The 24,620-nt window shown below is 30.7% G+C and overlaps 2 protein-coding genes across 3 annotated transcripts; one reads left to right on the forward strand and one right to left on the reverse strand.

Annotated features, from left to right (window-relative positions):
- Positions 1-96: 96 nt before the first annotated feature.
- On the reverse strand, positions 97-4,684 carry LOC113873259 (AP2-like ethylene-responsive transcription factor BBM). Its single transcript, XM_027511308.1, has 9 exons — positions 4,444-4,684; positions 3,685-4,222; positions 3,427-3,509; positions 3,216-3,224; positions 2,792-2,880; positions 2,258-2,331; positions 2,102-2,152; positions 1,330-1,406; positions 97-899 (listed from the first exon to the last, which is right to left on the reverse strand). The coding sequence occupies exons 1-9, from the start codon at positions 4,682-4,684 to the stop codon at positions 97-99; spliced, it is 1,965 nt and encodes a 654-aa protein (XP_027367109.1).
- Positions 4,685-15,660: 10,976 nt separating this feature from the next.
- Positions 15,661-24,541, forward strand: LOC113872216 (splicing factor U2AF-associated protein 2). 2 transcript variants are annotated; one of them, XM_027509592.1, is made up of 14 exons: positions 15,661-15,832; positions 15,979-16,062; positions 16,279-16,413; positions 16,511-16,740; positions 17,058-17,288; positions 17,427-17,519; positions 17,599-17,637; positions 18,207-18,296; positions 18,377-18,479; positions 18,637-18,717; positions 19,262-19,338; positions 20,003-20,083; positions 22,523-22,614; positions 23,946-24,541. In XM_027509592.1, the coding sequence occupies exons 1-14, from the start codon at positions 15,772-15,774 to the stop codon at positions 24,067-24,069; spliced, it is 1,521 nt and encodes a 506-aa protein (XP_027365393.1). In that variant the 5' UTR covers positions 15,661-15,771; the 3' UTR covers positions 24,070-24,541. The 2 variants fall into 2 exon arrangements, with proteins under 2 accessions (XP_027365393.1, XP_027365394.1); XM_027509593.1 differs by having other exon boundaries at positions 15,766-15,832; positions 17,599-17,607; positions 23,946-24,391.
- Positions 24,542-24,620: the final 79 nt, after the last annotated feature.

Below are 24,620 nucleotides of genomic sequence, written 5' to 3' on the forward strand. Positions count from 1 at the left end.
AGAATGAAAACTCAAAATTTGGAAGCCAGTAAATGTATATACATCATCTTAATTTCATGCGCCTTAATTAAGATGATTCTTCTTTCAAATTTCAAACTATTCGTTCAACAATGTGAACGACGAAGCTCCGGGAACGAGAGCCATATTGGTAGTCCTTGGTGAAAGTGTTGGAATCGTAGTTGGCACCCAGCTATTGCATGCTTCATATGCACTACCCTTATCTGCAGATGTTTGGTGCGAAAGAAAACACAAGTTCCTTGCATGATAAGGATCGGTTGTACTGATAGATGTGAACACATTTTCGTAACCAAACGTCTTCACATCATTATCTCCAAAACCACTGCTTCTATTATTTTGATTAACATCATCTTCTTGAATGAACGTAGAAGTAGCCATGGGAATCGCGTAACCATCCCCATAAACGATAGAGTTAGATGCAGCAGAGCTATTATTATCGACAGAAGCAGAATCAATGCTCATGACATTGGACTGAAAGAAATTGTGGGTGTTCCCTAATTGGAGTTGATGAATATCATGAAAAGTTTGAGGAACATCGGAATCTTGTTCTTGCTTGCACCAAAGTTTGTGTCCATATGTGCAATTCAAATGGCTAGTATATGGTTGAGATTGGAGGAATGCAAGAGATGCAGGCCAAGCATGGTGTGTTGCACCATAAATATTAATGTTGGAATCTACGTTTGAGGTTTGTGCACGTATGATGGTGAGATCGACCTGGTCAACATCCTTCAAACGTTTGGCAGCGCCACCAATGGGTAAATTGCTGCTCTCAAGGATGCTCCTAACGTCGTATCTGCTCATGTCGAAGTTTGTAACTGCCTTCAGTCCTCGGAATTTGATGGCTGCAATATCATATGCCTCTGCCGCCTCTTCTTGTGTGCCTGCAAATATAATTAATTAAGGTACCACAGGTGGTTCATGAATTCTTCGGGCAAACTACATTAATTATGCACCATTATTTTTAGAGCAATAATTACAAGAACTGCTAGAAACATTGACCAACATTCTTCAATTTAACATTAGTAATTCTTTTTCCTAATTTATTCTAGTATCATTATTCATTACTAAAGCGTTAACTTAGATATGACTAAAATAGTTAATTGCTGACCTAGTCCATTACCCTAAGTACAAAGTGTTAAAGCTATTTATATTTTGCAGCTGATATGTTTGATGTAAAGAAAATAGTTTCTAGCTAGTATATTACCACCATTTGATAATGAAATTATAAAGATATCACAACCCATAGAGAAATGTATTGTATAATTCGTATGCATATGAAAGTTATATAAGAAAAAGCCTAGGAAATCTTACTGAAAGTTCCCAAGTAGAGATCTTTGTTGCCTGCAACTCTTCCAATCCTAGCTTGCCACCTACCATGTTGGTGATGCCTGCAATATATTACACCGGTAAAATAATATAAGAAAATCTAATATTTGGTTTATATGCACCGTGTAAGCAACTCCCTTATCAAAACCAAGGGGTGCATATGGCTATGCATAATTTAAATATTGTATGCAATTACTAAAAAATACACACCACAGCGACAGCAAAAAGCACTACTAAACAATGAGCTTTCAAATAAAAAAAGCACAATAAACAGAAGCCGAAGATATATTAATATGGTGGGTTTGTTACTTTATTTAATAAGACAAAATTTAGATCAAGATTTTTATATTCTGGTTATTAAATTCTCCAATCAAATTACATGTAATTTTTTAAAAAAGATACTGCAATATATTCTTAATAAATGTTATTTAATGTTGAAAGATTAACATATATCATTATCTAATTGAATAATAAAAAGAATATAATCTAGGTTTTATCTTAATAGATTGCATTCTTTCACAATTCTTTTGCATAGGAGTAGTTTTCAGGACAAATGATCTGCATATACCTAATCGCCAAAAACAAAAATCTTACTATCTTAATCAGAACCTCGATAAAAGTCATGCTATTTTACCAAATGAATAGTTAGGTGACGACTAGTTAATTTCACTTAATAAAAAATGAAACAATTTATAAAAGAAACCCCAATGATCAGTTACATACACGAAATATTTATTCAATGGTTAGTCAACAGTACCTCGTTACTCCTCGATAAATGGATGCACCGCGAGAGAATCCACTGCTCTTCCTGCCTCAACATAATTTAAGCATGTATTAAAAAATCAAGTTCATATCCATCTTTACTTACTATTAAGCATATTATATGCAGATTGGGAGTGGCATTTGTAAATACCTTCTCAGTGACGCGACGTACTCTTGCCTTGTCATGTGCTTCATTTCTTCTAACTCCTTTTCATATTGGCTAATCTACAATTCATTGATTGTTGACGAAGATAAAGGATCCAATGTTAGAAGCACCAGAATCAGTAAGCATGTGCATGGTTTGTATTCTAACTTCCAAGACAGATAATCTAATTTTTTTCCTTTGACGCAGACACATCCCATGAAATGAGGAAACTTATTCCCAGTCGAGTGACAAAATACATGTACATTGGGATAAAGATAAAATTTATACATAATTTATAATTTTATTAAAAATACAAAAATTAATACATTAATAACGTCAAATATTATATTTTTCATAAAAAGTACTATTTTTATTGTACATCTTTGATGCCAATTTACATTTTGTGATCCCAGTAATAACTGCTATATGGAAATGATTCATTGTTCAGCATTGTTGTATGTTTTTTCTAATGCCAACATTGCCTGTAATGTAATACTACTGATAATAAGCATGCGAGAGAGAGGAAAATGAGCAACTTACTGGAAAATTTGTTGTTGTTGTCGTTCCCCAGTATTTCAGTGCTGCCAAATCATAAGCTCTAGCTGCCTTTTCTTCTTTATCATAACCTCCTGCAAATATACTAGAAATGTTAAACGGAATTTTTCAACGCAAAATTTTACATGAAGAGAAAAGTTTATGTGATCTATATATTTCCTTTTTATAAACATGCGCAAATGTTAATACGATGTCCTTTATTTAATGTACTGAAAATAGAAGTGGATATCGAAATTTTCTCATTTGTTTAATGATCCATTCCTTGACCACATCTTAAAATTTCTCTTTTGCGTGGAAACGATGCCTTCAAAACAAAAACAACGATGAAAGCCTATCTGGGGAGTGCAAAAACGAAAAAACAACTACACTAATTATAATTGAAAATCGTGCCTTCGTTTTTTCTACTCACCCAAGTAAACTGCAAAAACAAGAATGTTGACGAAGACGATGCCCCATTGAAGAGAGATCAGGGATGCAAGGGGAAAAGAACACAGGTTAATAGTCACTAGTGGATTTCAGATAATAATAACAATAATAATAAATAATAAATATAGAGGATAAGGGAGACAAAGATCTTGGCAATTAATCAGAAAATTAAGAGAACGCATGGTAGATCGCACCTTGCTTTCCTTTGCGAGTTTGCCCCTCTCTTCTACAACTATTGTCCCACAAATGAGCTTCATATCTACCCGTCCACCTATGCCTTCAAAATCAACAAACCCTAAATTAATCATCTCACATTAGATTAACGCAATAATTTAGCAACCGAAATTAATTAAAAAGAAGAAAAAATGAGCAGCAACAAAGAAATGAAATTAATGCTTTCAACGGCTCATATATAAATATGTTTCGAAATTAACTAAAATTGAAAATTAAACCTGGTTACACCACGGTATATAGATGTTCTCTGTCCAAATGTGTCAACAGATTTTCTAGGCACATTCTCAACAATAGCTACGGTTTGGTTATTATCTTGCTGTTGCTTACTATCCGAAGAGGAACTCTCTCCATCCACACTTGCCGTTAGAAGGGGCAATGCTAACGTGCTTGACTGTGACACTGTAGTACTCATGGAAAGGGATGTGTTTGCCGCAGGAACAGAATCTGATTCTGTCGTTTGGTTCCTCAGCCATGTCTTTATCATAGACAACCCAATAGAGCTACTATTTTTGGGACTACCGTCACCGCAGGTTGCCGGTTTTTCCGACGGCTGAGGAGGAAGTTTAAGTGAAGAGTTTGGGAACATAAAGTCGTGTTCGCCCAAAGAGTGTTGACCGAGAAAGTTTTCGAGTTTTGGGTGTTGTTGGTTGCTGTCTACGTTTCGGTCACTGCTGCATGAAGTGGAAGTGCCCAATAGCAAGTTTTGGCTGTTGTAGTTATCCTCCGTGTTGCTTCCCAAACCCTTTGTGTTCCAATCTATCAAAAAGAAAGAAAAAAAGTGACCCTTTAATTTAGTGAGATTAATCACAAAGTTTATTACATTTGTATCAGTTCTAGCTAACCAAACATGAAGCATAGAGTATAAGTAGCAAAAGAAAAAAGGGACTGAGACATGTAATTGTATATGCATTTTTTTTTTCATGTTCTTTATTGGTGAATAATGAAAAGTTGTGATTTTGTGGAGGAAGAAATGGAACCTAGAGGGGTATGATGAGTGTTGTCTTCAAACAAGCCAAAAGGAGGGAGGTTGAGAGAGTGATGAGTAGTGGAGTGTGAAGTGAGATCAAAGCATTGGGCAGAAACATCAGAGGCTGAGATTCCGTGAGAGTTGAAGGCGTGGTGAGGGGTCATCGTTTGAGAGCGATCTTCATTACTAGGAGGTTGTGGTGGAAGTTCTTGAGGGGAGAGCGAAAAATCCAACCAGTTCATTGACGCCATCTATGATATATGACTCTGATAGTGAAAGAGATGGCTAGCCTCCAACTTTATATGTAAAAATGTATATATAGGGAAGTAGTAACAGTTTGTGTGCATGAAGTAGAAGTGCGACTAGTGGCAGGAGGCCATAGTTATGTGAGGGAAGAAGAAGAAGAAAGGTCAAATTTCTATATGAAAATCATTATCTTATAGTTGTAGAGAAGAGAAAGCATTTATAGTGCACAAACTTTGATATTTAATTTCTCTTTCTTCTTCCTGATACGCACCTACACGCTCACAATAAATTAATCAATGAGACGCCTCTTATTCTAAGGTACTTTGGGATCTTTGAATTGGAAATTGCTTCAAGAGCTGAGAAGGTGGACGTGGAGGGATGTATCTATTCCCACTTTTAAATATTTATTATTATTATTATTTTAAATAAATTTTAACTGAAATAGTTTTAATAATCATATTAATAGTAAAAATAGTTTATATATAAAAAAAATTAAAATAATAATAAACATAAGTAGAAACTTAATTAACACCTTGTTTTGTGATAAAAACAAAAAAAAAATAAAAGGTTCTCTCTATATATATATTTTTTCATTTTTGTTACATTCAAATTTTAAGATTTAGTTTAAGTAATTGATAATAATCATTTTATTAAAAATTAATTATTTTTATTTTTATTTAACAAATATAATTTTTACATACAAATATCTTTGTTAAAAATATATTTAAAAATACAATAAATATACATTAACAATATTTTAAAAGTATTATTTTATTTAATTTGATATCTAACATTATTTGATTATAAACAAATAATTAAACTTACTTTAGAGTATGTAAATAAGTACAGTGATAATTGATTTTTTATAAGTCAATTTCAATGTATTTGGTTTAAATAAATTTAGTAATATAAACATTTTTATTTATGAACTTTAAATGAGTTTTTCCCATGATGATATATGGTAGGAATTCTTTCCTTAAATCATTTTTTAATTAACGAAGATATGATTTAAATCCTTATTTGTGTGAATATAAATTCCAGGCTATTTTTCATTCACATTATTACAACAACAGCAATAATATAAGTCTTATCTTATTAAAAAGTCAGTTATATAAATTATATGATGTTATTAAATTTAATAAAAAAATAAATTCTCAAAAATATACCATTCTTGTTAATACTAATATTGATAGTTCTTTTATGTGTAATTTACAAATACAGATTTTCTATATGTAGAAATCAATATATAATCTATACTAAAGAAATAATATACGGCCTATTAATTTGTTTGACATTAAGAGGAAGCTACAATTATTTTAGTTTATAAAAAATAAATAATAATTATATTTTTTTATTAACATGACTTTTAGTTAAATTGCACTATAAAATAAAAATTAATATTACAAGAGGAAAATCACAGACACACGGAGAACAGTCAATAATCATCAAGCCTGTTCCTTGCATCATTTATCAAAATAATTTCGTACCACAAGATTATGAAAATTTGAATATAAATTGCTGAAATCAATTACCTTTTCACTTAGCTAGGCATGGAAAGGTATTCGTCGAAGATCATAACAATAATCTATAGTTACATGGCCTAACATTGAAACGTCTTATATTGCTCAGAGCTATTTGCCACCTTGAACACTACGTAATAACAACTATGATATATAAATATTTTAACTGTATTTTTTTAACATATTTTATTTTTATTTATTCTTTTTGATGACATTATGTTATTTATTACATTTATTATTTTTACTTTAAAATTTGGTATCTCCTAAAATATGTATAGACACTCCATGAGTGAGTACAAACATTTTGCATATAAAATTGTAGATAAAATGCATGCACAAGCTCTCTCTTTCCCTCTCACTAGAGTCATTTATGTAAACACCTGTCGGAGAAGGGGAAATAATAATAGTATCTGACAAGCTAATGTGACAAAAAAAAGCCACACGCAGGTTCTTCCCACACCCATTTATGCATTGAAGCGCTCTTGGACATTAGTCATCTCATGTCAGAAGAACACTACTCTCCTCATTTTCTCTGCCACGAACAAACACCCATAACTTTCTCACATTCCCCCTCCATCCATGTATCACACTACTGCTACCACTATTTAACAATGGCAAATGAAAAATAAATAAATATTTTTATTATAGAATATTAACTACGTTCAAATGCAAACAACTTTTTATTATAATTTTTATCTGTGCCGAATTCAAACGGGACTCTCTCTCTCTCTATTTCCATCTGAAAGATACCCTTTCTCGTCTGCGGACGAACAATAATTCATGCATGACTGACACCCCTTTTTATAAATAAAAAAAATGGTATTCATATTCACCTTTTTTTACAACTGTAATTACATATGCTTGTGATTTTAGAGGACAAAAATAATTTTTTCATATTTTGTATAGTTAAATATTAATCAATACATTAATTAAAAATTATAAAAAAGAACAAATTACTAAAAATATTGTTAATATATTTTATTTTTTTGTAATTTTCGATCATCTCAACCTAATTTCTAAAAGAAGACCCTTTAAGTCTTGTTCCAATACTGTGATAGTCAACTTTCGCTTTGCTATTTTCCATTTTGTCCTTGTCTCTTTCTCACGTCATGTCTGAAGTTCCCTTAAAGGAAAATTTATCATTTTTTAATTAATTAACTAATTAATTCTTAAAAGCATTCTTGTTTATTATTTTAATCTTTATAGAAAATTTATTTAATTTTAATAAAAACACGTGATTTTAAATTGTTGTCAAGGAACTAAAATTACGTATTTTTATATGTTTTTCAATAATTAAAATTGCATAAAAATTTATAGAATTTAAAATTCAAAGTGTTGATATTTTTAGTAAATAATTACTTAATTAGTTTTCTTCTTTTATCTTTCTAGTTAATCAAATTAATCAAGGGAGTGAAGTTTCAATTTTCCTTTTCACTTTATCTTAATTAAAATAAATTATTTTTTATTTTCTCTTTATTCTTTTTCTTTCTTATTTTTTCTCGTTCTTTTTCTTATAACCTATATATTTTAGTAAGATATCCAATACTATTATTTTAAATGTTTATAAGTTATAACTTTAATGTTAATTGTGCAATTTCTAATGACAAGAACATTTGAGTATGTTCTTATAAGATTACTGAATTCTTAAAGTTGTAAAACACACGGTCAGAATGTAATAAGCTATATTAATTTTTCTCTTTCATTCCTTGTGATTCTCCGTTGACCCATCTTTATGATCAGTATTCTCCCTTAAAGGGAAAAAAATATTACTATTATTTTATCTAATATATGTCATATTTTATTATATTTATATCTGTAATATTATTATGAGGTCAATGTAATATTTTTGTAATTATATGTAATATAATAAATAAATTAATGAATAATTTGCTTAATATGTAATAATGCATCTATAAATAAAAACTGTTAAAATGTAATTAACATTTGGTTAAAAAATTGTTTTATAAAATAAGGAATAAGATAAAAAAAAAACTTTTATAAACATGCGTCTTTTTCTTAAAAAGAAAGTTTAATTATATTTTTTATTTTTATAAAAATAGTGCACTTTAAAATTAATCTTTAAATTTTTTTTTAAGATTTAATTTTTAATATTTTAAAATATTTAAAATTAATTTTTATTATCAACTATTATTTATTTTAATATTTTATTATATAAAAGTTGATATTTGTAAAAATAAAAATAAAAATTTGTATGTGTCCTTCATCTCTCTCTTTCCCTTTATAATTCCCATCAAGTTAGGACTTCTCTCAACAAATTTGTCAACTCTTTGACACAACATGTGAACGTCACTCTTGCGGTTGTTGTTGTTATTCTCTCAACTAGAGATTGAACTACTTAATATTTTAGGATGGTTAGAAGTTGCGAAAACGCAGGCTCTATGGTGATGTTGTTTCATGTGTTGTGTGCGTATTTGTGTGGAGACTTGATCGTAACAGTGTCATATTTGTCGAGGAAGATAGAGGGAAGGAAATTAAGGCATAAGACATAGAAGGTTAGGAGAATTGATAAGGATACATCTATAAAATAGATTAAGTGTCAATTAACCTTTAATTAGATAGTTTGTTATAATTCTATTGGGATTAGTTTTAAAGTAATTAGAGTTATATTTTATCACACTCATGTATAAATACTATCTTGAGGTTCTCTTCTAACATAAAAAAGGATTTATTCATTTCAATCTTTTCTCTGATTCACAATCTTTCTCTCTCATTGTGTATCCTATCATATTAGTCAAACAATCCATCAACATCAATGGCTTCCGCAACATAAAACTTTGTCTTCAAACTTTTCATCTATGATTTCATCCAAGCTCATAGAAGACAATTATTTGACTTGGATGCAACATGTAGAATCTACAATCAAAGGGCATCATCTGCGAAAGCATCTTCTTGGAGCCAATCAAATTCTATCAAAATTTCTAAGCAAAGAAGATGAAGCAAAAGGAATACTCAACCCTACATTTGAGAATTTCAAACATAAGGACAATCTTTTGTATTCTTCGATGCTTGAATCCATGGATATCCAATTTAAAGTTTGTGTGATTGGTTGCAGTTGAACCTATCAAGTGTGGGAAATCTTGAAGGTTTATTTTTCCTCGTAAAACAAAGCAATTGTGAATTCAATTGCGCAACATCAAAAGACTGGCAACATCACCGATTATTTGGTTCAGATCAAGCAATTAGTCAAAACCCTAGCCGCCATAAGTGCGCCTCTGAGCATTGAAGATCACATCAATGTGATTTTTGATGGATGATCAGAGGAATACGACACCATGATCACATCTTGTATCACCAGGTCAGATCTCTACACGGTGGCTATCATCGAAGCGATCTTGATGCATTAGAAGGCAAGAATTGAGAAGCACAAGAATCGCGATTCAACTCCTCTACAAGAAAATTTGGTGCAGCAGCATCAAGGATAAAGGGGTTTCCAATCTCAAAACCGAGGAAGATATTCAAAGGGAAAAATCGTGAAAGAGGAAGATTAACTAAATCTTCTTCTCATAACTTTGCTGGAATAGATACAAAAATACAATATCAGTTGTATGGCAAGACTGGCCATAATGCCTATCACTATTGGTATATGTTTAAAGGACTTGAAAGATCTGAATTCAAACTCAACTGGTACTACTTATGAAGGAAATAAGAAAACATAAGTTCATGCTAACTTCTACAAATAATTCCAATTTTCTAATTGAAGACACTTGGTACCTGGACACTGGATGCTCATTCAAAGTTCAGTTGGGTTTATTTTTTGCAGAACAAGTCACAAACTTTTTCAACATTTGTATCTTTCAAAACAATGGTCGAGTTACAGCTAAATAAGAAAATAAAATCAATACAAACAAACATGCAAAATATCTCTCTAAAAATTAATAATACTTTAATTCAATGATTAAAACTTGAATTTAAATGAAACATCAATCTAAATCAAGTGATCACATGAAAACTTTCATACATTTGATTAATACAAAATCAATTAAATTTCAGAAACCTCTACAATTTAATCAAAATGTGTTAATTTTTCCTAATTTCCTAAAAATTGACTCAAAATACACTTTAATTGAACTCAAATAGTATTATAACAAATACTTTTAATTCATAAAATTAAATAGATGAGAGAGAAGAGGAGAAAATCTAAATTGAGAACAAATATTACAAACCGATTCTCAACAATGTTGTGTTTCCTTGATCCTTGAATTAAATAATGAAAACTATTCTTTAATAGAGGGAAAAACGTGAAAATCCAATGGTTAGAGAATAGGGAAGAAGAAATAAAAAGAAAACTAAATTTGTCTGTTGTATATGTATTTATTTTTTTTAGCAATCAAGGGGGCTAAGAGCCTAGCAACAGAGAAAAAAAAAAAAGACTAAGGGATTCCTCTAGGAATCCAGCTACTAATAGTATCAAGACTTAAAAGACGAAGTAAAGATGATGGGTTTCTCAAAAATATTATTTGGCTTAAACTCTTCTAAACTTATTTTAGTTAGCTTATCAGCACATCTATTAGCTTTTCTACAAACACGAGTAAATTTGACAAAAGAAAAACTTTTAACAAGTCCCTAATCTTACTAATCAAGAGAAAATAAGGATGAGATATCTCTTAAAACTTAACAATGAGAGAGATTGATTTTTTGGAGCCACTTTTAATGCACACACTTTGGAAGTCCTTCTTTAAGAGCAACTGAACCCCTAACAAAATAGCCCTTAGTTAAAAAATAATAGGTGGACATAATTCAATAACATAAGAGAAGCTAGCTAAAAATTGACCACGGATATCCCTGGCAAGGCCTCCACATGCTGCTGATTGTGAGAAGTTGAAAACAACCCTGTCGACATTGAGCTTGACCTAACCAAAGCTTGGAAAAATCCATTTTAATTAGTATTGATTAGAGATCAAGCTAGAGATGGATTTGATACTATTCCTACAACTAAAAGAATAGAAGCCAAATCAGAGTTTATTTTCTTAACTAGGATATTTGACTGGATAAAGCAACTTTGAAAAATAAAAGCATTCCTATCCTTCCAAATATACCACACAATCACACCAAAAAGTCTATTGCATCCATGCAATTTACTAAAACTAGAAGTAGAAAGATTCAATCTCAACCGGTTAGACAAACTATAGTTGAAAAAAGGAACATTTTAGCTAGGTAAAATAAACAAATTTCAAACAGTATTAGCATAAAAATAATCTCTAATGACATACATGATGGTTTCCATGGCCTCACCACATCTAGGACAAGTTGGGTTATCAGTCATTTCTCTCCTGAACCTTTCTTCATTAGCGAACAGTTTACCATTAGCTAATTTCTACAAAAAGAATTTTATGGTAGGGAAACCATTCCAATTCCACCCAAAGTTAAAAATATCATAGGATGGATTAGTTGGCTAAGACTTAACAATGATCATCTAATAAGCTGACTTAATAGAAAACATCCTATTATTATTAGGGTGCCAAAAGAATAAATCATGACCTTTATCCATAATAGGGGGTTGATCTGAGCAATATATTATTGACAAACCTTCACATAAAGCATAACATTTAGTCTATCACATTCCCAATTATTCCCTTTAGTGAATAAACAAACAGGAAGATTAAGATCTTCATATAATAGGTTCACAATTTAAAAATAGAAGATAATAAAAATCCTAAAAGTCTTACTCATAATGATAAATAATTAGATTACACCAAATTTAAAATTTGAAAAGATATCATTCTTTAAGGAAAGAGATATATTAAATGATAACCACTTATTTCCTAGAATAAATTTGTAACTTGCTCCTTTATTTCAGTCCAAAATTTGCATCCATTTGGCTTCATGGTCATCAAAGCTTAAGGTGTTAGCTTTCAAATATCATTTGAATGAATCCAATTAAATATTTGTGGATCGAGATATAGCCCCAAAAATTGCACACTTGTCTGCATTTATCTCTTTTCTTTGCCAATTTAAGCCCAATTATGATTTAAAACATTAGGATTCAACCTTCTATTTATTCATTAGAGTTGTAGATTCATAAAATGAGATCTAGAGTCCAAGTTATAACCTAAATACTACATAACAAAAGTGGTCTAAATCAATTTAATTAGCAAAAAAGAAGGTTAATGTACTAAATATGAAGAAAAAAATATAAAAATTCAACTTTGTTAAACTAGTACTGACCAAACAACAAAAAATGCACAACTCATAGGTCAATTCGAACATTGAGTAAAATAAATTTAAAAATGTCATTTTTAGATGGTTGAAAATGATCAAACATGAATTTAATTTTCTTAAATCTCTAGTACCTAACCTTACCATTTATATTTATTTATATTTTAAATACTAGCCAAGGCCATTGACAAAAAACAAAAGTCCAGGCCCATGTTTCATTTAAACTTTCACTTAACCCTAGTTTCACTACATTGAAAGTCTATTACGCAATTCTATGTTGCTGCTCTTAGCCTTTTACCTTTGTGATCTAGGCTCTTCCTTCTTCTTTTTTTATTTCTTCTCTTGCCTCTACAACTTCCTACTTCCTATGTGACTTCATCTCTTACCTATGTAACTCTAGCTTTGTGACTTTTGTTTCTATTTTCTTGTTTCAAATAGTGAATTCTATAACTTTCTTTAACATATATATTTTTCATCTCTTATGTGGATGTGAGTCCTTAGTTACCATATAAGTTTTTTTTTTACTTAAATCTTCACTTATTATTTTTAAAATTTTTATAGTTGGAATCAATCCATACTATTACTATTATCGATTTACATTAATTATAGGTTCTTACTTATGAATTCAACCAACACTCACCCTAATAGAACCAATTTATATAAAACTCATCCAATTCTGACTAATTTTATTGATTCAAGGCCAATTTAGTAGTTCAAAGGCTAATTCTTGAAGTATTATTTATAAAGGGTCAACCAAGCCAATTCTTAGTGGGACTAATCGAACTGGCAGGTCTAGTTTTTAGAACTATGGTGAAGAATCAAGTGCTATAAAAATAAGATCGAGTTATAATACATGTATTTTCTCAACTAAGTTTAGATTGTTTTATTCTTTTAAAATTATAATTGGTTAAATATATATTTGATTTCTATGATAGGATCCATTGACATCAGGTGTAAGTCTAAAAGACTTACACCAAATTCCAACCATACAAATCAAATAATCTAACAGTTGAAAATTTAACTCTTTTTATTATTATTTTTTTACATATTTTTCAGGTAACTTTTCAACTGTTAGATTATTTGATTGTACGATTGGAATTTAGTGTAAGTTTAAAAGTCTTTTAGACTTACACCTAGTGTCAATAGATCCTATTCCTTAATTTCTATATTTTACATGTTTATGAATTTATTTCTATACTTAAGAATGAACTTACAAACCTTATACTTAAAAAAAACTTATGCTTCATTCCCTATATGGGTATTTTGTTATGTGTTGGTCCATTCCATTATTAATGTTGTTATAATGATATGGACTAAAATATAAAAAATATATTTATATAGGGACTAAAATAACTTTTTTAAGTATAGAAACTATTTTAAAATGATAGCTTGACACTATATACTCCGTTGGAAAGTTAGTTTTTGGAAGAAAGGAGACAAAGAGAGAAAAAAAAATGATTATTTAATAAAAATTTTTGTTTAAGAAATTTTAGAAGAGATAAAGAGAGATTTTATATATCTTCCAAAATTCTCTTAACTCTATGCTTTTAAGTTTCTGAATATAGGTGATTTTTTTATTAACCATCTTTTCTTCTTCCCTTATTATATTCTTCTATATAATAATAATAATAATAATAATAATAATAATAATAAATAATTTAAAATATATCGTTTGTATTGCTTTGATTTTAGAAATATAATATGTCAAGATTTGTTAACATGTAACTTTTAAAAATGTTGAACTTGCTAATGGATTTATTCTTTATAAACCCAATTTGTATAAAATATTTTGTTAATATTTAATTGTAAGAAAACAGACAAATGATATACAAAATAATCAAAATATGTGCTTTTAAAAATACTACAGTTGTTTTAATGTTTTTTTTTTAAATATTATTATAACGATGCTTAAAATTAATTTTTACATATAATTTGTGAGTAAAAATTTTAAAACAATCTTTTAAGAACTCAATAAATAATATTTTTAGGAGTTTATTCTCCTTTTCATCGTGTTCATGCAAAGTAATTAATATAAAATAATAAATTTAAAATATTTTAAAATCACTTAATCTAAAACTTTATAAAAAAAATAGAATTGTACCTTATCTCTACGTTCATATATGTAAAGTACATGTTATTAATTTTAAAATATAAATAAAAGAAGTACACCATCATTTAACTGCAACGGTAAAATATTGTAGAATATGTATAAGTTATCTTAAATGAAATGAAAGTGTTTTTAATTAATAGTCATTATATTTTTAACTATGTTACATAAACTTTCTTGCATTTAATATTTAATTTTAATTTTAATTTAATACGTGCAATTTAATTTTTTTACTTAAAAATTAACATCTTTAATATAATTTTATTTATTACAATAAATATTAATTATCATAATAAAAGTATTTACTTTTTAAATTTTATTAAATTTAAAAAGTTATATAATATATTTTTTATTTTAAAAAGTTCATTTAATAATAAATATACATCGCAATTTTTTTTTTACTAATATAAAGTCGTATACATGTATGAAGAAAAAATAAATTACACGCAAGTTATATTAATAATATTGTTAAATAATATTTTATTGAATAATTTTATTTTAAAATCAATCGTTAAATTAAAAGATTTTATCACAAAGAGTATGTTTAGAAAAAAAATTATATTAATTTAAAATTAATTAATATATTATTTATATATATTAATATTAATATAATATATATCTAAAATATATAAAAATAAATATAATTTAATTATTTAATTTTAATAAAATTTTAAATAAAAATTCAAATTTTATATAAAATTATTAACATATTATTGTTGGTGTAATTTAAATTAGTACAATTTAATATTTTTTTCATTTTTTGAAAGTTATAATAAAAACAACGTTTTCATTAATTTTTTATATATCCTTTTCTATATATAAAAAACAGTTCTATAATTATTTATGTCGAACCATAACCCTATAAAAACGTTTGAACGAATTTCATTCACATTTTATAAGTTTTAATAAACTTGTATATAATAACATTTGTTTTTTTTTATATTATTAAGATTTTTTTATTCATGTAATTACACAATAATCTAAGAAAAAATATGATTAAAAAACCAATATTATATTATATAAATTTAAAAATTATGTAAAATAAAAAATAAGGATATCAAAGTTTTTTTTATTAATTTCAGGGGAGTGAGTATAATTTTTTTCAAATTGTTTTAAAATACCACTTAAACTTTTTCATTTTTTTTATTATAAAAATGGCAACGCTATTATTATTATTATTTGATTATTGATTTTCCGATTGTTTCCTGGTCTGACCCAGCTTGGGTGTTCTCTCTAGAGAGTGCATTTGTATCGTAATATCGGCATTGTAGACAGCAGAAACCGCGAGATGGAGCCTAAAGCGATGACTTCCCAAAACCAAAATGGCCAACAGAGCCAGCAACAGCAACGTACTCGTCGATGCTCACTTGCTTCCGTTCATTATTTTCCCTCTTCAATTTTTCTCCGCAGAGAAAACAAATTGGATTACCTCTCCTAATTTAACTCTGCTCCTTATTCGATTTCGTTTTCAATAATAATAATTTGGCAAACGCAGGTGAAAAAGTTACCGAAGTGGGGTGGTACGTTCTTGGCGAGGATCAACAACAGCTCGGCCCTTACGCTTTCTCAGAGTTGCGCGGTGAGTTCTTTAATACTTTCTTTTTTTCTTTTCTGAAAATCTTCTGTGTTTGAAATGAACCAAGTGGAGTGGAGCTAGGGTTGAGTCTTGTGTAATTTGATTCTTGTTCTTGGTTTTGAAATGAAATTTATTATAAGTGAATACTGAGACACCACTGTTTCAGAGTTTGAGCACACCCTCTATTTGTCATATTTACTTGGAAATTGGCATGGACAGAGCATTTCTTGAATGGATACCTCTTCGAAAATTCGTTTGTGTGGTCTGAAGGAAGGAGTGAGTGGCAACCCTTGTCCTTGATTTCTGACCTGTGGGCTCAAATTAGTCAACAGGGACCTGATTCTTCAACTGCAGGTATAGCTTTTCTTATCTATCTTTTATGATTTTAATTTTTCTTTATTTTTTTTTGTTGTTGTTGTTTGTGGAGCTTAGAGCGTGACCTGTTGTGCAGTGTCTGCCCATGATGTTGATGAGTTTGAAAGATGGCAAAAGGAGATTAAGGAGGCTGAGGCACAGGTGGAAGGTTCAGTATTTGGAGGGTTTTCTGGCAATGTTGACGGTAGTGTAGCAGGAGCAGATTTGGAGAGACCTTCAACGCCACCTGAGGGTGAAGAAGAATTTATTGATGATGATGGGACTAAGTATAACTGGGACAGGAATCTTAGGGTTTGGGTTCCCCAGGTTGGTGGATTTGATTACCTCACTTTTTTGTTTGGTTTTTGCCTGACTGACACATTTTGTTTTCTGAGAATTATGAGGTGTTTTCAGTTTCCTTTTATTTTTAGTACTCAAGTAAAAATGTTGTATTTTTTAACCTTGAGGTTTGTTATACTTATTTGTGTTTGCATATGTATCCATGAATAATCATCCCCCTATTCACCTCAATAATGTCATTGTATTTATTCTTTGGGCCAAGGTAGTTGATTCTTGAATCTATTTTTCATTGAGTTTTTCTTCTTCTTCTAATGAGTGGGATTAATGAAGTTGTTATCTGATAGGAGTATACAGCTGGCGACAATGAGTCTTATGGGGTTGAAGACATGACCTTTTTGCAAGAAGAGGAAGTTTTTCCAACAATAACTGATCCTGAAGCCTCTGAAAAGTTTGAAGATAGTTCAAAATTGAGCGTTTCTGCAGATTCCTTAAAGGAAGAAGCAAATGAAGCAAATAATACCAATGTAGTAGTGGATGGAAAGAGGAAGCATCCGGATAAACAAACTGACAAGAAGGTGCCCCTTCTCTTTCATCTTGTCTATATCAATGGTTAAACCCTAATCCATTTTTCTTTATCTTTGTTGATTTGACTTGAAAATGAGTACCCCTTTTGGTGAACAAATGGCTCTTCCCTTGATCTCATTCTGTTTCAGGAAGCTAATAAACCTCCTGATAGTTGGTTTGAATTAAAGATCAATACACATGTTTATGTCACTGGGTTGCCTGAGGACGTTACCACTGATGAAGTAAGCATCAACTTTTCTCTCAATTTTCCTGATCATAGTTCTTGTTGCAATAATTAACATGGATTATATATTATTGTAGGTTGTGGAGGTATTTTCCAAATGTGGAATAATAAAGGAGGTATCTTTTTATTCCTATATTATATATTATATATTCAATTGTAAAATTATATAGAATTAATAAATAATTCATGACATATATTAGTTTTTTGTGTTTAGATGTATCTTAAAAATATGTCATAATTATGTTAGACTAGGGAAACACTATTGATACTGTATAAATTAACGGTTCAATTACAATGGCTCTATGATGTTGCCAAAAGAGCTTGGGTTAACATTTTTACACATGGAAGAATAATATATGTTGCACCTCGTGCTTTCCCTTTTTTATGCTTTCATGTGGGTTTTGGTAGTAAGCCTTGTATTTGTGAGGAGAATTTGGAGAGCCTGTCTATCCCTTTTCTGAGCACTTGCTAGTTGCCGAGACCCTAACCAAAAATGAATCACAAAGGCAGGCCAAGCAACTTTTGCAAGTTAGTTCTCACTAACAGTGTTTACAAGTTACAAAAGGCTATTCTTTTAAAAATGTTCATTATGGGGTGACAATCTGTCCATACTTGTAAAAAAGGAAGATAGTCTATTTGAGTCTATGGTGTGCTTCATATGAATGCGAGATCATGTTTGTAATAGGACCCAGAAACTAAAAGGCCTCGTGTGAAGCTCTATGTCGATAAAGAGACAGGGAGGAAAAAGGGGGATGCCCTGGTTACATATCTTAAGGTAACTCTTTCCCTTATTGTTCTGCCTGTGACATTTAGTTGTGAATGTAACATGGTTGCAATTATGTTTGCATATGCTAGGAACCATCGGTGGCTCTGGCAATTCAGATATTGGATGGAACACCTCTTCGCCCTGGTGGCAAGATTCCCATGTCTGTCACCCAGGCAAAATTTGAGCAGAAAGGTAATCTTAATGAATTTTTAATATTTCATGTGGCAGTTTCTGATAATTGTTATTAAATATGGTCATTTGGTAAGCCCATGTCTTGAATTAATAATTTATTTATTTACTATGCCAGTATGCTTGCTGTTGCTTGATGGTGCTTTCTTTAAATATGCAGGAGACAAGTTTGTATCCAAGCAAGTAGACAATAAAAAGAAAAAGAAATTGAAAAAGGTGGAAGACAAAATGCTTGGATGGGGTATGTGTGGCCTCTCAATTTTTTTAAGTTGACGTTTCTGCAATTTGATTGATTCCAATTCTATCTTTATTTTAGCGTAAATTCCCTTTTTCATTTAATTTTCTTCAAATTGAAGTCCAATATTGATTCACCTTCTTCTATAAATATTTTCACAAGAAGTTACTATATGTTGCCAATGGGTCAAGTCTTTACCTGTTTCAATAGATCCTTGGGTTTGCTGAGTGCAATTTGGAGCTATCTAATTAATGTCTCATAAATGTGTGTAAGTCTTTGATTGGTGGAGGTGTTGCAAATGTTGAAAATCATCTAAAAAGCATTCTGCTAGAATGTATTTATGTTGTCTGGTCTGCTTTTGATGATGGTGAACCTAGAATGCATGCTATGCTCATGTATATAATCAAAATCTTTTTCAATCTCTGTAGTATGAGAAGTTTAGATTTGTTGACTGATTTGAGATTTTTAGGTTTAATTTTGAACTTTAAAGTTGATTTTCTTATTTACCATGCATTGCTCATTGTAATGTGTTTCTCATTGTATGGATCAGGTGGTCGTGATGATGCAAAAGTTTCAATTCCAGCAACTGTTATCCTTCGCTTTATGTTCACTCTAGATGAAATGAGGGTTGGTGTTACTTTTGCATGTTTTCTGGATACAATTATCACACTAGAAACTTACTATATTAGTGGCCATACTTACCCCTCAATTTGGAAATGGTTATATAGGTCATAGATACAAACTGATTCTGAAGTATTTTTATGTTTTTTAAAATTCTCATGTACATATTTAGAATTTGTTCTTCATGTGATGTGTCAATTTTTTCCGTTTCTATTGCAATGATAATAATTATCATTGAGATGTCCTAGGCTAGAAATATGGCTAAAGTACTCCTAAAGCTTGGCCAGCTCTCTTCCTCGAGCTAGCTCTTGGGGTTAAGATAGGTACTTTGGTGTAGTTCATTTCTAATATGGTATTAGAGTATCTAGTCTTGATGTTTGACTACCTGCAGATGGTCTACTGTTACAAATTTCATGTTGTAGATGTCTAGTCCTCAATGTGGGAGGGGGAGGGGGGGGTGTTTGACTTAGATGTCTGTTTAGAAATATAACAAAAAATGATTTTGGCTTAGAGCTTTTGAGGTTAAGTTAGGCTTTATTTTTTTTCTAATAATTATGATAGGATTTTTTTTGGTTTTCTCATGACCGTCAAATTTCAATATGCTCAGGATTACATTTTCATGCTTCTATTCTCATGTTTTGCATTGGCTGTTATTATCCAATATATGCAGGCTGATGAAAATTTGCGTTTAGAACTAGAAGAAGATGTTAAAGAGGAATGTGTAAAGCTTGGTCCTGTGGACTCAGTCAAGGTAGTTGATCTGTATGCTTGAAAAGATGAATAGAATTGGTACTCTTTGTTTTTCATTTGTTGTCTCTCTTATAAATACTTTGTTACCAGTTAAATCAAGCTGAGTATAAATATATGTTTGTTTTATCGTTACTGTCAATGCATAGATGTCTAAAATTAAAATTGTGTTATTTTTTATATAAATGTAGTTTTTATACTCATTATACTAATGGTAGGGTACTGAGGGGATGTAACACAAATGATTGAAGCTGGGTGGATGAATGAATAAGTGCTTCAAGTGTAATTTAGGGAGGCAAGTTGCCTATCAAATTCTTAGGAAAATTGTACTGGATAGCTATATAAGTAGCAATTCTCTATTGCAGTAGATGTTAGACTGTAAAATGCCAACAAGAGCTTAAAAAGACTAGGAGACTTCTCCACTAACCTTCCATATGTTTGGCTTCCCTCATCCTTCATTGCCCCCCCTCCTCCCTTTTTCCTTGTAACCTGCAGACATACCCATGGCACAATAGTGGGGTGATTGTGTCAGCCAGTCAGGCACTCACATTTTCCACCTTGACACACTTCCAGTGCTTTTTGTGTTTTGGGTTATTAGATTGCATAATTGAATTAGGGAGTAACCCATGTATTGGTCAGCAATACCCGAAAAGTGTTGGAATAGCAGCAATTGTATTCTTCTGGCAATTTTGGTGATTCTTTCTGCAGAAACATTGAAACGTATTGCAGGTGGACTAGTTGGGCCTACATTAACTGAAGTAGAATTTGCTTATTTTTGGCCTTTTATCCAAACAGTATATATTTGCTGAAATTACTCTTCTGAATTTATTTCAGACCAACTACAACCATTCAGCTCTTGCCCATTTTGTTTGGTTTGAGTTGTATCAATACCCTTAGTGATAGATCTTAAGTAGTTTTAGGAAGAAGTAAACAAATTGATTAGAAAAACAGGTGAATGTGACAGAAAATTACCCACAAGCTTTAAGTGCAGAGGTTAGGGGCCTCTACAATGTCAAGGGTTTGAGCCTTCAGCAAGGAACTTGTGAGGGGGGACAGCCTCAATATGCTGAGCAAAGACTTGTTTCATATTTGAAGGGTGAGAGAAAACCTCTTAAGATGACAAAGAAAAGGTGATAGAAATTCTGTTGAAAAACAATGAAAGAATAAAATCATACAAATACAATCAGTTAAATTGATAGCAGATTAATGCTGAGAAAAAATGTTTTTATGTTATCATTGTATAAAAAAATTCATGAAATAAGTCAAGGATAGAAGAAATATATCACCAAGAAAATTAATCAATGAAATGATTTCATGTTTTCATTGTGGATTTTAGGGCTGCCAGTCTACCACATCTTTTTTTGGTTGTGTACTTAAAATGATATGATTTTTGGCTGCTTATCATACTTTATCTTTATCATTTCTATTTTATCTAAATTAATAATTAATGATTAAGTATGTTATATGGTCATTTAATATTGCATAGAGAGATCTAGTTATTCTTTATTTTATATAATTATTAATTCTCTTCCTAATTTTAGCACCTTAGTTCGCTCTGTGGGAGTACTTTTTATGTGCCTCTTGCCTCAAGGCACTAAGGGAGTCTAGCAGCTCAGTGAGAGTGACACCTCATGCCTTTAACTATCTTGCACTAAATTAAATATTCATAAATAAATATTTTGGTGCTTTAAAGATTATGGTTGTTACTGTAATTAATCAATGCAATTTGATTCTGTGCAATCTGTATGCATAAAATGCTACAAACTTACAGTAGTATTGTCATTTACTCATTTTGTTCTAGTGTGACAGGTAAAAATAAGATCTTTCTTCATAAAACAAAATACATTTTTTATTTGATGCTGTATAAAATAACTATACTTACACAATTACACAAAACTGAGTTTGATTTGGCAACTTCATTTTGAAGTCCTACTTCTACCTGAAGGCAGGTGAAGAATTTAAGTTCCAGAATTTGTCTTGTCAATCCGTGTTGTTTGACAAGTCCAAGCGAACAAATTTTTTGACCTTCCTGTTTGTCACTTTACATGTGGTGTTCAAGCTCTGTTTGTATGGTTTTCTGTCTTTTCTTGGTCCTTTGGTGATGGATATATGACATTCTTGGTTCAGGAGCTGAATTTGTTTTGGTTCCATTTTTAGCTAAGAACAATCTTGTCTCTTACACTCTAAATGTTTATTGTACTTTCTTTTGCCTGCATTAGCCTTCTGCTATGTGTCGGGAAACTAGAAGGGAGGTTTGGATAATTTTCCAAGCCTTGCTGGTGTCCATGTAAGTATAATGCATGGATACTCCTAAATAGTTTCAGTTACTGAGTAGGTATCTGATAGTGGTGTTATTACTCATAACCCTGTTCATGCAACCTCTTGTATTTATGTTATTAAATTTTGTCTCTGCTTTGCTTGATCCATGCTGTTTTTCCTGCAGGTATGTGAGAATCATCCTCAGGGTGTTGTTTTGGTAAAATTCAAGGATAGGAAGGATGCTCAGAAGTGCATAGAATTGATGAATGGAAGATGGTAATTATATCGTTTTATCCTTTTTCATATGCAATTTATGCATAATCTTCGTGCTGTGACAACTTACTTTGTTGTATTAAGCAGCATAGTCCACCTAGGCATGATGACTTTTGTAGTTGACCATCTCTAATTCTGTTTTTAGACGCACATCAACTAGAAAATGTACTCTACTAAAATAGTTGAAAACATCCAGCATTGCAGGCACAGAATCTGTGGTGGTTATAAAAAAGATCATATATTTGGTTTAATTATATGATTCAATTAAATCTTTTTGTTAAATTTAGAAACAATTAAAACCGACTTATTGATAGGAATATTTTAAATAAAAGTTCCCCAAATTTTGAAAAATTACCTAGTAATATATAGGAGTCTTGAATTCCTCAGAGATGCTAGTAGTTTTAACCATTGAAATTTGAGCAATGCACCTCCATCCCTTTAGTCTTGCATCGAAGCCTTAAGATGTCCACACTCCTTGTATATATACTGAAATATCACGGCAAGATACTTGAATGGAAGTACCCCCAAAAAAAGCAGTATATTTGTGTTGAAAATAAACTCTATTATGACTGAAAGTCTTGTGCTGAAACAAATCTTTTTCAGGCGTAGGTAGATAATATGACTTTGATACCATGTTAAATACAATTTGATATAAATTATGCATTGTGTGCACAAACTGTGTCTTATTTATGCAATGAGTGCATTAAGTATAAGTACAAATCAAGTATTAAATACAGTTCTCATTGACAACTATTAACTAGTCTAATAGGGACTAATATTCTAACGTGTAAAATGTTGTAACAAATCCAGACTTCTTTTCTAACACATTCAAAATTGCTAGAAACTCAGCACAGATAATCGACCGTCAGAACAAACTGATTAACCTTAGCCAACTCAAGATATGCAAAATCTGCAGGCCTTTTTTGAGGGAAATAATTAATGTATTGAAAATTTTCACCAATGAGTGGTGAGTTGCCGGTGGTAGTTTTTATTTTTTAACACCTGTATCTTATGAGACATGGTCTAGCGTCAGGTATTAATCAAGGATGGTGAGGGATAATATATTGAAACATTTTCGTTGTGGGTAGGCATAGAGATTATTTTCTGAGCTTCATCTTTTTCTTTTGGTATATTGTCTGAACTCCTTTTACTGTCGTTATGGTGTTAAAATAAAAATCGGGATTTAAAACATGATGAAAATGTTAAATAATGGCTTCATTTTTGCAATTGCTTTTACCTTTTTCTCTTTACCCTTTTTTTCCCTTTTGTATCTTCTTTTACTTTTGCCTGCAGATATCAACTGTGGTCATACTTTTCCTCGTTTATTTTATCAGGTTTGGTGGTAGACAGATACATGCCAGTGAAGATGATGGTTTAGTTAACCATGTCTTAGTACGAGATCTGGAAGGAGATGCCATTCGACTGGAGCAGTTTGGTACTGAACTTGAAGGTGAATGATAACAATGAGAATGTTGTCACACCAGATTCACAGTTCCCAATAAGTCTGGACCTATGAATATTTCAAGATGGCTGAAGCTTTTGGATTACAGGTCATCGCTTTCCTCGGTTTTGCAATGATATATTAGTTTTCCTTATGTAAAATTGGGAAAAACAGAAAGAAAATAGAGGAGGAAAGAAGTTACTATTTTGGCTAGCTCATCTTACATGGAAAATTGTAATATACCCTGCGCGCGGCATCCAGTTATTCCAGGTCGTACAGAAAGTGACACATGACAATACACTTAAATTTTTAACTGTTAGATTAATATTAAGTTATTTTAACCATTGGGAATAAGACTCTTGGGTACGTTAAGAATCGTCTCATTATGTATGTAAGGATTACATGTGAAGAAGAATTGTTCCATCATATATACTTGACGAAAAAAAAATAGCAGCTACCATGAGGCATCGAACTTTTGGGGACGGTCACCAGTGACAGGTTTGTATTAATTTGATGATAGATGTGCATTTTTACAAAAGTTTGAATGACAATTATTAAATCAGGAGAG

The sequence above is a fragment of the Abrus precatorius genome, unplaced genomic scaffold, assembly GCF_003935025.1.
Source record: "Abrus precatorius isolate BTA unplaced genomic scaffold, Abrus_2018 Scaffold7, whole genome shotgun sequence".
NCBI lineage: Eukaryota > Viridiplantae > Streptophyta > Magnoliopsida > Fabales > Fabaceae > Abrus > Abrus precatorius.

Coding starts and splice junctions, on each gene's coding strand:
- LOC113872216 (XM_027509592.1), top strand. CDS start 15,772: ATGGAGCCTAAAGCGATGACTTCCCAAAACCAAAATGGCCAACAGAGC. Junction 16,063..16,278: donor CGCTTTCTCAGAGTTGCGCG/GTGAGTTCTTTA, acceptor TGGCATGGACAG/AGCATTTCTTGAATGGATAC. Junction 22,615..23,945: donor GAATTGATGAATGGAAGATG/GTAATTATATCG, acceptor TTATTTTATCAG/GTTTGGTGGTAGACAGATAC.
- LOC113873259 (XM_027511308.1), bottom strand. CDS start 4,684: ATGGCGTCAATGAACTGGTTGGATTTTTCGCTCTCCCCTCAAGAACTT. Junction 4,223..4,443: donor CACTCATCATACCCCTCTAG/GTTCCATTTCTT, acceptor TCTTTTTGATAG/ATTGGAACACAAAGGGTTTG. Junction 2,153..2,257: donor TACGTCGCGTCACTGAGAAG/GTATTTACAAAT, acceptor ATGTTGAGGCAG/GAAGAGCAGTGGATTCTCTC.